General features: G+C 44.1%; 1 protein-coding gene across 2 annotated transcripts in view; it reads left to right on the top strand.

The window, feature by feature from the left end:
• Positions 1-5672, top strand: part of COL26A1 (collagen type XXVI alpha 1 chain) — a 382256-nt gene extending 376584 nt beyond the window's left edge. For both annotated transcript variants that reach the window (XM_083172204.1, XM_083172203.1), the window contains exons 13-15: positions 2155-2199; positions 3885-3969; positions 5272-5672. In XM_083172204.1, coding sequence (XP_083028330.1) covers positions 2155-2199; positions 3885-3969; positions 5272-5420 — 279 coding nt within the window. In that variant the 3' untranslated portion in view covers positions 5421-5672. The remainder of the gene's footprint in view (positions 1-2154; positions 2200-3884; positions 3970-5271) is intronic.
• Positions 5673-12870: the final 7198 nt, after the last annotated feature.

Raw genomic sequence — 12870 nt, 5'->3', positions numbered from 1 at the left:
AGGGATTGCATGCTCTCCATCAGGGGTTGCATGGGCTCTGCCAGGGGTCACATGCTTTCTGCCAGGGACTGCATGCTATATGCCAGGGGTCACATGCTCTGCCAGGGCTTGCAAAATGCCAGATGACAGTAGCTTGTCGCTGTGAGGAAGCTAGCTTAGGGTCAGGCATCACTGACAGGACATGCTGGGATCTGTAGTTCCACAGGGGACCCTAGGCGATTCCACATCCTGTCAGGATGTGGAATCGCCTAGGGTCCCCTGTGGAACTACAGATCCCAGCATGTCCCGCCTCTCTCTGTAACCCCCTAAGCGGCTGGGCCATTACCTGCATGGCCTTTCCAGCAGCCGGTGCAACAGTTCCCCGGTCAGGGCCTCCCCGATCAGAACACCTGGTTCTCCTCGTCCCCCGACCGGCCTCCACCCACTCCTCCTCAGCCGGCCATTCAGGCGGGTCCCCAGCTCCCACCGTGAGCTCCAGGCAGAGGTGCGGGCAGACGGGGAAGCCAGGGTGCACCGGCTGGGCTGCGCATGCGCAGTGCGCATCGGGGGTCATTTGTTATCGCGGTACGGGGTACCAGCACCATATGTTTTACCAGTACGCCATACCACCCCGTAACGCCATACTTACACCACTGAGTGGCATAGGATAGTGATGGTTATGACTTTGGGAATAATATACCATCTCTGGTCTGTTATAATATTATAAAAAAAACTATTAAGGCTTTGTACAGGTCATGGACCTGTAGCATCATTTCCAGTGGGAATATATTTAATTGCAGATTGGCAGAACACATGATTTGCATGGTACAAAACTCATGTTGTCTAACAATAGCATAAAAAAATCTGTATGCACGATAAAAGTTTTTATTTTAAAGACATAATTGAAACCTCAGATTGTGTGCTTATAAATCTTTACAGCATCAAGAATATGCAGGCCATGCCGGATTATAAAAAGGACCCTCTTTGCAATAGTGGAAAAATTAGACCTAACTTTAAATTTGAAAAATTAAAATAGAAAAAAAAAATTAGCCACGCCCAAGATCAACACAAACTACGTTTACACCTACCAAACCACATCCAGAGCCATCTAAACCAAAACCCATTGTCTCAAAACTATGTCCAATTTTGGTCTGTGAATCATGGAAATTCTATCAGAATTCAAAATAAGGATTTTCAGAAGATACTAACTAACTAGGCCTAATATGCCGGTTCATTTTATAAGAAACACACTCACAAGCATACAATACAGGTACACTACTGATTTTCCGGCAAACAATGGTCCGGAATGGCGTCGAAGGGACTGTGGGGGGCTTAGAAGTAGTTACGAGGGCAGTGGGAGGGTTTAGAGAGGCAATGGGAGGGTATTGGGGTGCCGGGGGGATCGCATTGCATGTAGGGGGGGGGGGGTCACACACTGCGGAGACTGATACACACTGCGGGAGCTGGAATGCCCTGTGAGATGAAAAATAAGCTGCGGGTGGTGTGGCAGAGGAGCAAGCTGTGCTGTGGGGTATCACCGATATTCCGGAAAATTCTGTAATCTGGCTCAGTGCTGGAACCGAGGATGCCGGATAATCGATGTCCAACCTGTACCACATTGGTGTACCCCAGTGGTTCCCAACCCTGGTCCTCAAGTACCCCCAACAGTGCATGTTTTCCAGGTCTCCACACGGAATCACAAGTGACATAATTAGCTCCACCTATGATCTTTTAAAATGTGTTTAAATAATGAGTGCACCTGCTGGGTGACCTGGAAAATGTGCACTATTGGGGGTACTTCCACTGGTGTAGCCTTTAAGGATACATGCAACAACGGAGGCTATAAGCAAATTTTTTATATCCGCCTTTAACCAGCTGTTTGGGAAACCACAGCTTCGTGAATTACTGCCAGGCCTTTAATTCAGCATTGAAGTTTCACTAGCAAGGGGGTAGAATGCAGATGGGTGACCTAATCTCTCTGAAGTATAGGAACCTTCCAAAAAATTGGTAGTGTCCTGGACATTCTAGGACAAAATAGGGGTCTTCCAAAAACACATAATCTTGCTTTACTTTCCTATTTTGGTTGTGTTAGAATACTTTATGATACTGCCAGTGGGTGAACATACAACTTTTGATACTTGCAGGTTTGTAAAATAAATAATATTCTCTTACTAGGGGGAACCTGGAATGAAAGGAGAAGAAGGACCTAAAGGAGAGGAGGTAAGACACAAATGTAATTCTCATTTAATCTCACCACAAATTAGGATACATTACATATATGGTTCATTTAGTTTTGGCTCATAACATGGTTCAACATATACTGTGAAAGAAATGCAGACCTTCCCCTCTTTCCAATCCCTCTATGGTTACACTATGGTGCAATTACAAGTGACCAGTTTGGTTGGTCTCAAAGAAAATGTAGAACATACTGTACAATAAAAGCTTCAGTACATACTATGGCCCTTATTCTGGTTGGTGCGGTCAGAGCCGCACACGGGGCTCTGACCGCACAAACCAATCCCCGCCCACCCTACGGATCGCCACGGCCGTCCGTACACGGACGGCTGGCGATCCGCATAAAAATGGTGGAGGCGTACGCCTCCACCATGCTGGGAGCTGCCCCCTGCATTCGATGGTCGTCGACCATCGAAGGCAGGTCCGCACGCCGCGGCAGCTCCCGCAAGCTGAGACCACACGGACGATTGTCCGTGTGGTAGCTTGTATGGGGGCTGAAAGCTGACATCCGGCGACGTCAGCTTTCCGCCCCCATGAGTGGCGTCATGCCCTCATTACCATGCATACGCCCCGCGTTTGCATGGGAACGCCCATGAAACGCGGGGCGTACACATAGGGAAATGAGGGCATGATGCCTCTCACGCCCCTATACGCCCCCTTTGCGGCGGACGAAAGACGTCTGCGGCGAAGGGGGCTGCACATGCGCAGAATGACCTCTGCGCATGTGCAGAACAAAAACATCGGCGGTACGGCCGCACGCGGGCCGTACCGATCCGATCAGAATAAGGGCCATAGCATGTACTGTACATAATAATGGTAAATTTGAGTATTCTCAGTCCATATGGGTTAACTAGAATAACATGTTTACACTGAGGGGTATATTCAATCTCCCACAGCCATTCCCGAAGGGGGAGATGGCTGCGGGGCCCTATTCAATGCGGTCTTCCTCGACAGCATTGAACAGGGGTTCTTGGCAGAACGAGCCCCGACTTCAAAAGCAGTCAGGCATGTTCTGCCGAGAACGGCTGGGAATTGATGAGCTCCCGGCCGCAGCGTGCCGATTCCCGGCTACGCCCCTTCTCGACCCGCGGCAATCGGGCCTACAAAATCTTGGTCGAGCAAACTCAGAATGGGACATGGCCCGACAGTCGTGACCCAACATTGAATATCCCCCTGAATGTTTGAACTGATACTCAACCCATTGTCTTCAGAATTTTTTTGAATAATGTAATTGGGCCTTATTGGGCCTTATTACATTTTCATTTCCTAAAACTGTCCACTGGGAATACGCAGAGAGCCGCATGTAGGGCCATTTATACAGAGAATAGAAAAAAAAGAGTGTGAGTGAGTGAGGCTAAATCTGAGCAGAACACGATATAAGCAAGAATGATGTCTGTGTCCGGCTGTTTTTTTTTTATCATTATCATCATTACCATTATATAATTATCATCAGCATTATGCTATTATGGGAATGACCTGTTAGTGCTTCAGACAAACGTCTTAGACACTTATATCACAGCAGAGGAGCTCTTTTTTCAAGCAGCCAGATGTGAGATCTGGCTGCTTGAAAATCTCTTAGAGTTGTTGTGTAGCGTCTTCCCTGTGTTCCACTTATATTGCACCCTTTCCCTCCAGATTCTGATGTACTAACATGGGAATTTCTCTTGCAGGGAGAGTCCGTCCAGCAGCTCAAAGAAGCTCTGAAAATTTTAGCAGAGAGAGTATTAATTTTGGAGCACATGATAGGAATACATGGTGAGTATGGCACGCGTTAGATGCATGTCTATGTATTTCTAACTTCCAGGAAGACATAAGTGCCCTCATAGCTGATGTGTGACACCCCTTTACAAACAATACAACCAACTTATCAACTATAATGGCATAAAGACACAGAGGCATGTACAGTTTATGGGGAAAGGAATGGTCCGCTTTATTTTACATGTAACCGATTTATATCCTCAAACTACAAAGTACTTAAAATAAGAGGAAAAGACAAATAAAGTATGGAGGCGTAAAAAGAACAGCCCCATACCTAACAACTGTCCCGGTTACCGCAGGAACGTCCCAGTATTTGGGACGTTCCCACGGCCCACCCGGGCCCGGCAGTGTCCCGCGGCAAGGTGGGGCAGTTGGGAGTCCCTTCCTGTCACCTGTGAGTAGACGCTGGGGGCATGCGCACAGCGTCTATTCATGCCCTACAGTGCCGGATATGGGGGCGTTGCCTCGTAGGAGCGTCGTGAGTATAGCCAATATCCGCCCTCACCAAAGACGCTTCTAGAGAGGAAGAGGCCCATGTGAGACTCTGTCTTGGCCCCTCCTATCTAATCGGCAGTATCATTGCCTCAGGGCACTAGGAGAACCTAGTGCTGTCTGAGAGTCTACTGGTCATGCGCAGGTCTCCAGGAAAATGGTGCGGCAGCCATTTTCTCAGTAATTTTCTTACTGTGGACTCTTGAATGACAGGAAAATGGTGTCTACACAACTGCTGCCTATTGGGGGACTCCAGATGGCAAGTATTGAAAAAAATGTGTGCAGGGTGTATGGTGTGGGATCCCCTGACTGTTCAGGATTGGTTCACTTTTATCTATTTTAAAGCAAAGTATGTACTAAGACTTGGAGAGAGCTAAAGTGGAGAGAGATAAAGTACCAGTCAGTAAGCTACTAACAGCCATGTTAGAGGCTGTGTTTGAAAAAAGACAGGACCTGATTGGTTGGTACTTTATTTCTGTCCACTTTATTTACCACCAAAGATTGGAACATGTAGTGATGTCACAAAGGGAGTGCGGGAGGTTGGCAGGACCCGCGTGTCACTCACAGGAGGGTGACACCAAAATACGAGTTAACATGGCACCTGTCACAGCGTAGGAACTGGCTCTGCAGTCTGTCTCCAGGGCCAAACTCGGGGACCCCTGAAGTGAAGAGCTTCCCACCCCACAAGGCCACGCCCCTTATGCCGGTGCACTCCTTTAGCACACTAGGTGTCACAGATGCTAGTGATGCCTCTGGTTACATAAACTCCTCTATGTTTCTTAACTTGTACCGTTCCTTTTCTTCCAGATACAGTTTTGGAGTCAGGCTCTGGTCTGGACATTTTGGGCACAATAACCACTAAAAACTTAAGACAGAAGCGGGGACAGCAAAAAAGATATCAGACATTGGATTTCTTCTCATCACTGCTGGATGACAGTGAATTAAGCCAGAACTGATAGCGCGGACCTCATTGCATTATTGTGAAATCCAAAATCTCCAGCCCACAGATTAAAACCAAACTTTTTCTTTGTAGGGAACTGAGAACAGGTGTAGTCAGTCGCACAGAAATACATAGGTTGGTATACATAAATGGACCCTCAGTGTATTAATGACAGTAATCAATTTCAATGTATACGAGGGTGTGCTACCATAGACACGGAAAGGACAGAGTTTATTGGTAGAGAAAAGAGTGTCTTTTTATGGTGCACCTGGAGAAAAATTAATCATAAAACGTCACTTTTATTTCATTAATTAAAATAGTTGCGAAGTATAAAAGAATAATGACAGGACATAAGACAACATTTAGTGAAAATAAAAAAGGATAAAAATCCTTCACCTAGTGGAAAAACCCCACTAACCAATCTCCCAATGATAGCTTAATTATATTGCTGCTGAACTGCGTTGTGCAGTAATCATTTATTGATTCTAATTAACTTTAATAGTCTGCAGAGTTGCTCTATGCTCTCAAAGGTAACTGCTGGCAAGCGCCTGAGCACGGATACAATTCCGTCTCAGCGCTGCTGCTAGTTTACTGGAGCCAGTGAAATCACGTCCTGTGTTCTTCCACAGAGCTACATCAAAGGAGTGCCTACCTGCACCTCCTTGCTCTCGTGGATTTTTTAGAACAGACAGGGACACTACCGGTTCTGGCGCCAGATACCGAGTCAGTGTCTAGGGTAGGGGACCGTGTCCAACGGTAACCCCTCACGCAGCCAACAGTTCAAAAATATACAATTAGTAAGTGGGGAGGGGAGAGTGGGGTATTAGACACACTAGGTGTGTAGTGTCGAGCGTACGCTTTCGCAAAAAAGCTTCCTCAGGTCCTGAGGAAGCTTTTTTGCGAAAGCGTACGCTCGACACTACACACCTAGTGTGTCTAATACCCCACTCTCCCCTCCCCACTTACTAATTGTATATTTTTGAACTGTTGGCTGCGTGAGGGGTTACCGTTGGACACGGTCCCCTACCCTAGACACTGACTCGGTATCTGGCGCCAGAACCGGTAGTGTCCCTGTCTGTTCTAAAAAATCCACGAGAGCAAGGAGGTGCAGGTAGGCACTCCTTTGATGTAGCTCTGTGGAAGAACACAGGACGTGATTTCACTGGCTCCAGTAAACTAGCAGCAGCGCTGAGACGGAATTGTATCCGTGCTCAGGCGCTTGCCAGCAGTTACCTTTGAGAGCATAGAGCAACTCTGCAGACTATTAAAGTTAATTAGAATCAATAAATGATTACTGCACAACGCAGTTCAGCAGCAATATAATTAAGCTATCATTGGGAGATTGGTTAGTGGGGTTTTTCCACTAGGTGAAGGATTTTTATCCTTTTTTATTTTCACTAAATGTTGTCTTATGTCCTGTCATTATTCTTTTATACTTCGCAACTATTTTAATTAATGAAATAAAAGTGACGTTTTATGATTAATTTTTCTCCAGGTGCACCATAAAAAGACACTCTTTTCTCTACCAATAAACTCAAACTTTTTCTTTACTGCAGAAAGATGAATTGCAAGAGCTTTAAATAATATAACGGCGTGTCAGAGCAAGAAATTATAATGGGAACCAGATCCTTTCATTTACTTCAAGTTTCTTAATTAGCGTTTGAATCAATGTACCATTTGTAAATCAAGTCTTCTTAAAAAAGGTTATTTGTAACATTATTTGTGCAGATTTTTACCGGATGAGTCAAATGTATGATTGCCACCAGCTTTGTTGTGTAATATATATGAATGTCTTGGATATAATTTGTGTAAGATAATATGTTTGTTTGAAGATACCAAGTCTCAAGTCACATAACAATTGACCTTATAATGCATATATACAGTATATATATATATATATATACATATATATTTTTTTTAGGCCACATGTCATCAAAATTAGAACAATATGGAGCCTAAATGGTTCCAGATGCAATTTATTTAACAAGTCACTGATAAAATATAAATGTCTCATCAATATGTGTTACAGCACTAAGTTGGAAACATTTTATACAGGTGCAGATGCAAATTATTTTTACAGTATGTCTAAATCTCTTATTACAGGGGTTTGTCTCGTGACTATAAATCATTGGAGGATAAATATGCCATATTCTTATGTAATCAGGAACACTGCTTCTAACCCATTTGTTATAGTAATTTCTTATCAACAATGAGTATTGTTACAAGTAAATATGGGAGGTCTGGACCCTCTCTCGTCATTTGCACTCCAGTTTGTTATTTAAATTTGAAAGATTTGTCTAAAACATCTTAATCTAAAAAAAAATCAACAAGAAAAATCATTGACCGGTAAAGATTGACAGGACCAGCACCTATTTTGGACAAACAGATACTGTAGGTCAGGCATGTCCAAACTATGGCCCTCCAGCTGCTGTGAAACTACACGTCTCATCATGCCTTACCACAGTTTTGGTATTAGGGAATACTAAAACTATAGCAAGGCATACTGGGATGTGTAGTTTCACAACAGCTGGAGGGCCACAATTTGGACATGCCTGCTGTAGGTGGAGGGATGAGATCCAGCCAATTGGTACATGGGCCAAGTAGATAATTTCTAACACCATGTTAGTGTAGACAGTAGTCGACCACATCCTGGCCAATAATCTTGTCTAAATACAATTAAACTAACTCCAATCCCGGGATTGAAATCCCGGTGTTTTGGGGGCCAAATCCCAGGATCCCGCCAATCCCAGGATTGGCCACCCTAGTCCACACGTGTGCCGTGATATATATTATTTTGCCTACTCTGGACCACATCTGTGGGGCGAGTGTGATTGGCTTGACAGCATGCTTTGCATCATTGTTGTGCCATCTTCTACAATCCACATCCTCATGCAGTGGTGGCTTACACTCCTAGAAGTCCAGGAAGAGTCTGTAAAAACAGGATGAAAAAGGCAGGTTCCGGATGACTGCCCAACAGGGGGATCCCGACGGTCAGTATCCCGACGTTGGAATCCTGACTCCCGGTGCTCCGACGAGGGGATCCTGACTCACAGGGGCTAATCTCCCTTGTGGGGATCCATGACCGCCATAGAGGGAGAAGAGAACCTGTGGCGAGTGAGCCACCAAGCCAGCAGCGTGGCGAGCGCAGCGAGCCCTCTAGGGGCTTCTTTGCGCTCACCTCCCTGTCGGAGCACCGGCAGTCGGGATTCTGACATCGGGATACTGATCGTCGGATCACCATACCACACCCAAAAAGGGCATCTTAAAATACTGACCAGTATAGAAAAGTTTTATAGAAGACAAAACTTTTTCCATTAAAATATACAAGTCCAATTAACATTGCACATTTAAACATTACAAAGCATAACATTAAATATTATCAATGCTACTAAGTATATCCGCCATTATAAATCCCATATTTTTTTATCTTAAGTACAAAGCACATATATGATATTTCAAACCTCTAAACAGTGTTTTATGTACAGTATACAGTGCATAGTAAGTAATAAAACTACTACTACTTATGTGATAATTTATACAGTAGAACAGCCTTGGCAGTTGCTAAATCATTATGCAGATGGTTAAATCGCTACCCATAACTGATATCATAACTACTACAGTCAATATATAATCAATTATTATTTGATATAATGCTCTGACTTTAAGCAATATACTATTAGTTATATAACATGAACTATATGTTTGTTATTAATTAGCAGCGATTCATTTACTAATGTCCAGCATTGGACAACCGAGTGGCTGAGTCTTTATTACGGATTTTTTACCATTGAACAAGTTTATTTTTATATATCATCCTGTAACCGTTTCTAATGGCGTTGTTTTCCAGGAGTTTTTGTTTTTAAACCAAAAAGTTATATTGTTCAAAGCAATGTTTATTTTATGTTTAATTCTGTTTCCATATAACATTGGAGGTGATTCTGGTTTTCTCACTATTTAGCGAGTTTGGACCCGTCCCGATGTTTTGGCGACTGCGCATGGTCTATTATGCGCAAAGGCAGCTCCCCTTTGTGAATTACTACTGTAACTTGCACAGTTGGTGTGCCGTTCGTAGGTATCAGGGCGGGCTGGGGGTGGAGGGTGGTGGGGTCAGCGATCGCCCATGGGAAAGTCAAGCGTTTTATGGGTGTCTCCATGAAAATGCTGGGCAGGAAAATGTCTGCCGTGTCTCCATGGGTACGCGGGCAGGACAATGTCTGCCGGGGCTGGCGGCTGATGTCACAGGTCAGCCACCTGCCCCGTCTTCTTTACGGTGCTCGCAAATAATAGTTAGTTCCCACTGGTTAAGCTAGGAGAAATCATTTGATGGTCGAATGATTTCTCCTGCAGCGGAGGCATTGGAGGGAATGTGTCTTCTTTACACATCCCCTTACATGTTAATGAGGGGAACTGATGGCGGTGGGGGGCCTCCATCCGGACAGGCGGCAGACAGTGTCTCAGGCGATCGGTAAGCTGCGATTTTATCAGCTTACGAGCCAACCTTAATCGCTCCGATTATTTGTCTATTTGCACCAAATCCAAAGACAAAAACCTAAACAAATATGCCTGGATAATATAACTGGCTTTGGGGGGAAAAAAAAAACAGAAAAATGCATGGAATATTAAGTAATGTATTTACAAAGGTTGATTGAGCCAATTAGTTAAAATAGTCTGGAAGTGAAAATACCTTTTTTAAATATGTATTTTTGTGTGTTTATTTTTTATGGAAATACAATAAGCGGCCTTGATGGTCACAACTATTTTTACAGTTACACCAGTTTTGTAAATCTCTGTAGATTCTGTAGGTTCCTTTGAAATTATGTATAAAATGTATAAATACTGTAATCCGCTGTAGAGATAAAACACACTACTCTATACATTAGTCTGTCTGGACAGATTCTAAGACGATCAATAAATACAGGCAGAGACATTGCTGACTGCGTTGTGGAAGGCTGTGCTTTATTTGTACATTGGTAGATGTGTACGTGACCGAAAATATACTGCTGCATCTTATTTTCACAAATACATTGACATACCATGGTATTGGTTAATTTGCAAACAAAACAAAGGAAGATGCTTCATTTTTTCATGACATAATTTGGGGTTTGAATTTTTCTGTAAGGTATATCCTCTGAAGAGAAATTCCGCTTGCAAAAATATGCAGATGCCATTTCTGTTTGAATAATAATAATAATTTTAAACAACAAATCAATAATTCAATATATTTTTGCAAGATTCTGAATAATTCCTTTTCTAGAAATCTAGCTTTCATACTTTCATCATAGGATGTTACAGTCTTACCAAACAAGTAGAAACTATTCAAATTGAAATGGTTTCATCAGAATACAGTATGTTCATCAATCAGGTGATTTCAAAGTAAATACAAGAATGTAAAATGTTATTGTTACCATGGGATCTGCTTATTTACTGAATCACAATGATATGGAAACTTGTATCGCAAGAATTTATTAACCCTTTGAGTGCCAAGTGAATTTGTCAAAATAGGTGTGAAAATTGCCAAGCAAGCATTGTTATTCATCGCAATGGCCTGTAATATTTACCTTATATAGGAAATATAATCTTTGTTTACACAAAAAAATTGTATTTGAATTTATATAACAAATGTTGAGCCATGTTGACATTTTGAATGGGTATTTTGCACATCTCTCACAGAGATGTTGGCCCTCAAAGGGTTAACCTAGACCCACTATGATATCCACCCCTCAGTCCCCTTAGATGTGTAATTGCTTATTACTATATCTGCAAAAGTCTTTGCTTCTTATGGGCAGATTTATCAAAGCTTAAAAAAAATAAAAAAGTGGACAAAAAAAAAAGTAACAATAAATAAGCTGCTGGTATTTTTCAAACACATACAGTAAAGTGACAGTTAGGGGCTGATTGGTTAGCACTTTGAGCCGACGAGTTCGGCCGCCGGACTCACACCGCAAAGCGGTCCCTTATTTCTCTTCACTCTATTTCCAGGCTTTGATACATTTCTCTCTTATCCTTTTAACTGAATATGATTTGAGGCAGCAAATGGTAAGTGGATGGTAAGCGGACTGAAATGTCTGGAGCTCACTTTGGGTGAATGTTCAGAAACCAACTACCGTCAGTCTTTGCTCCAATCGCTAATGTTTCTCCACTTTTGTGTGTGTTTGATTATTTATCCTGGGATATTGTTATGATTGGAAAAACAAATGACCATAACACAGTTCGATAAATTGCAAGTACAGTAGGCTGCATTCCTGATGGGGATCCCGTCCAGGGGCCACAGTGTCTTGGTCAACAGTGAATAGGTTGACCACTATTGGTTGACAGGCAAAAGGTTGACACATAAAAAAAGGGGGATATGGCAATGGTCAACACAGTAAAGGTTGACACAAGATTTCATGTGTTTTTCTTTTTAAACCAACTTGTTCTTACTTCACGATCCAAGTAGGCATAGCGAATGCCGAAAGTCATGTGAGAAGACACAGTATTCTAATAGTGGCCATGTCGCCAGATGTCAACATAGGCTCCAAAAAAAGGGGAAAAAATTTCCTGTGTTGACCTTTTGTCAGTGTCGACCTTTTGCTTGTACCAACCTTTTGTCAATATTGACCTAAATGATGATGTGTTGACATATTGCCTTTTGACCAATAGTGGTCAAACTTTTGAATGTCGAACGAGACATTGTCAACCCCCTCCCCCATAGCCCATGTCAAGGCCCCCATCAATAATGAACAGGAAATCTGCAAGTACCTGTATGCTTAAAACTTAGACCCCATACTTTGATGAACTTGCTAAATTCAGTATGAGCAGGAAAGTCACTTTAATTGTTCCATACAAAGGTCGGTATTCAATGCCGGTGAGGGGGTTTCTGTGGTGAGGGCAGGGCCGGTGCAAGGCACCCCAGCTGCTCCACCCTCTCGGGGGGGGGGGGGGGGGCAGGATGCCGGTTACGCTCATGGCGGGGGGAGCTACACGGGGGGGGGGGGGGGGGCGCGTTGTGCCGGGGGGAAAGGAGCAGTCATACCGCTACACAGGGGTGGGGAGATGGGGTGCATGCGGACGTATCTGGCTTGTTCCAGGGGAGGGAGGGGGGTTTGCGACGCCGCTCACCTGACTCCACAGGTGGGGTGCGGCAGCCCCACCGCTATTCCGCCGCCGACCTGCTCCAGGCTGCAGGGGAGGGAGGGGGTTTGCGGCACTGCTCACCAGGCTCCAATGAGGCGGGGGGTGGCTGCTCCCAAGTGCCGCCCACAAGTGGTCAGAGCCCCAGGTGAATGCCTAAAGCTACCTACTAGTGGCACCGGCCCTGGGCAAGGGTGGCTTGTTTTCAGCAAGGATAGCCATCTAACCCCCTCGCTGGCCCCTCACTCTATTCTACGTTCTGGGGGAATCCTCGCCGTCAAAGGACAGTAAGGATTCAGCCGATTCACCGTTAATGCAGACAGCCTGCTGCATATAGCGGTGACCCTCTGGAAAAA

Source organism: Crinia signifera, chromosome 2 (genome assembly GCF_055691185.1).
Source record: "Crinia signifera chromosome 2, ASM5569118v1, whole genome shotgun sequence".
Taxonomy (NCBI): domain Eukaryota; kingdom Metazoa; phylum Chordata; class Amphibia; order Anura; family Myobatrachidae; genus Crinia; species Crinia signifera.
Note: the sequence above shows the minus strand (reverse complement) of the source record. Positions and strands in the feature narration are given on the sequence as shown.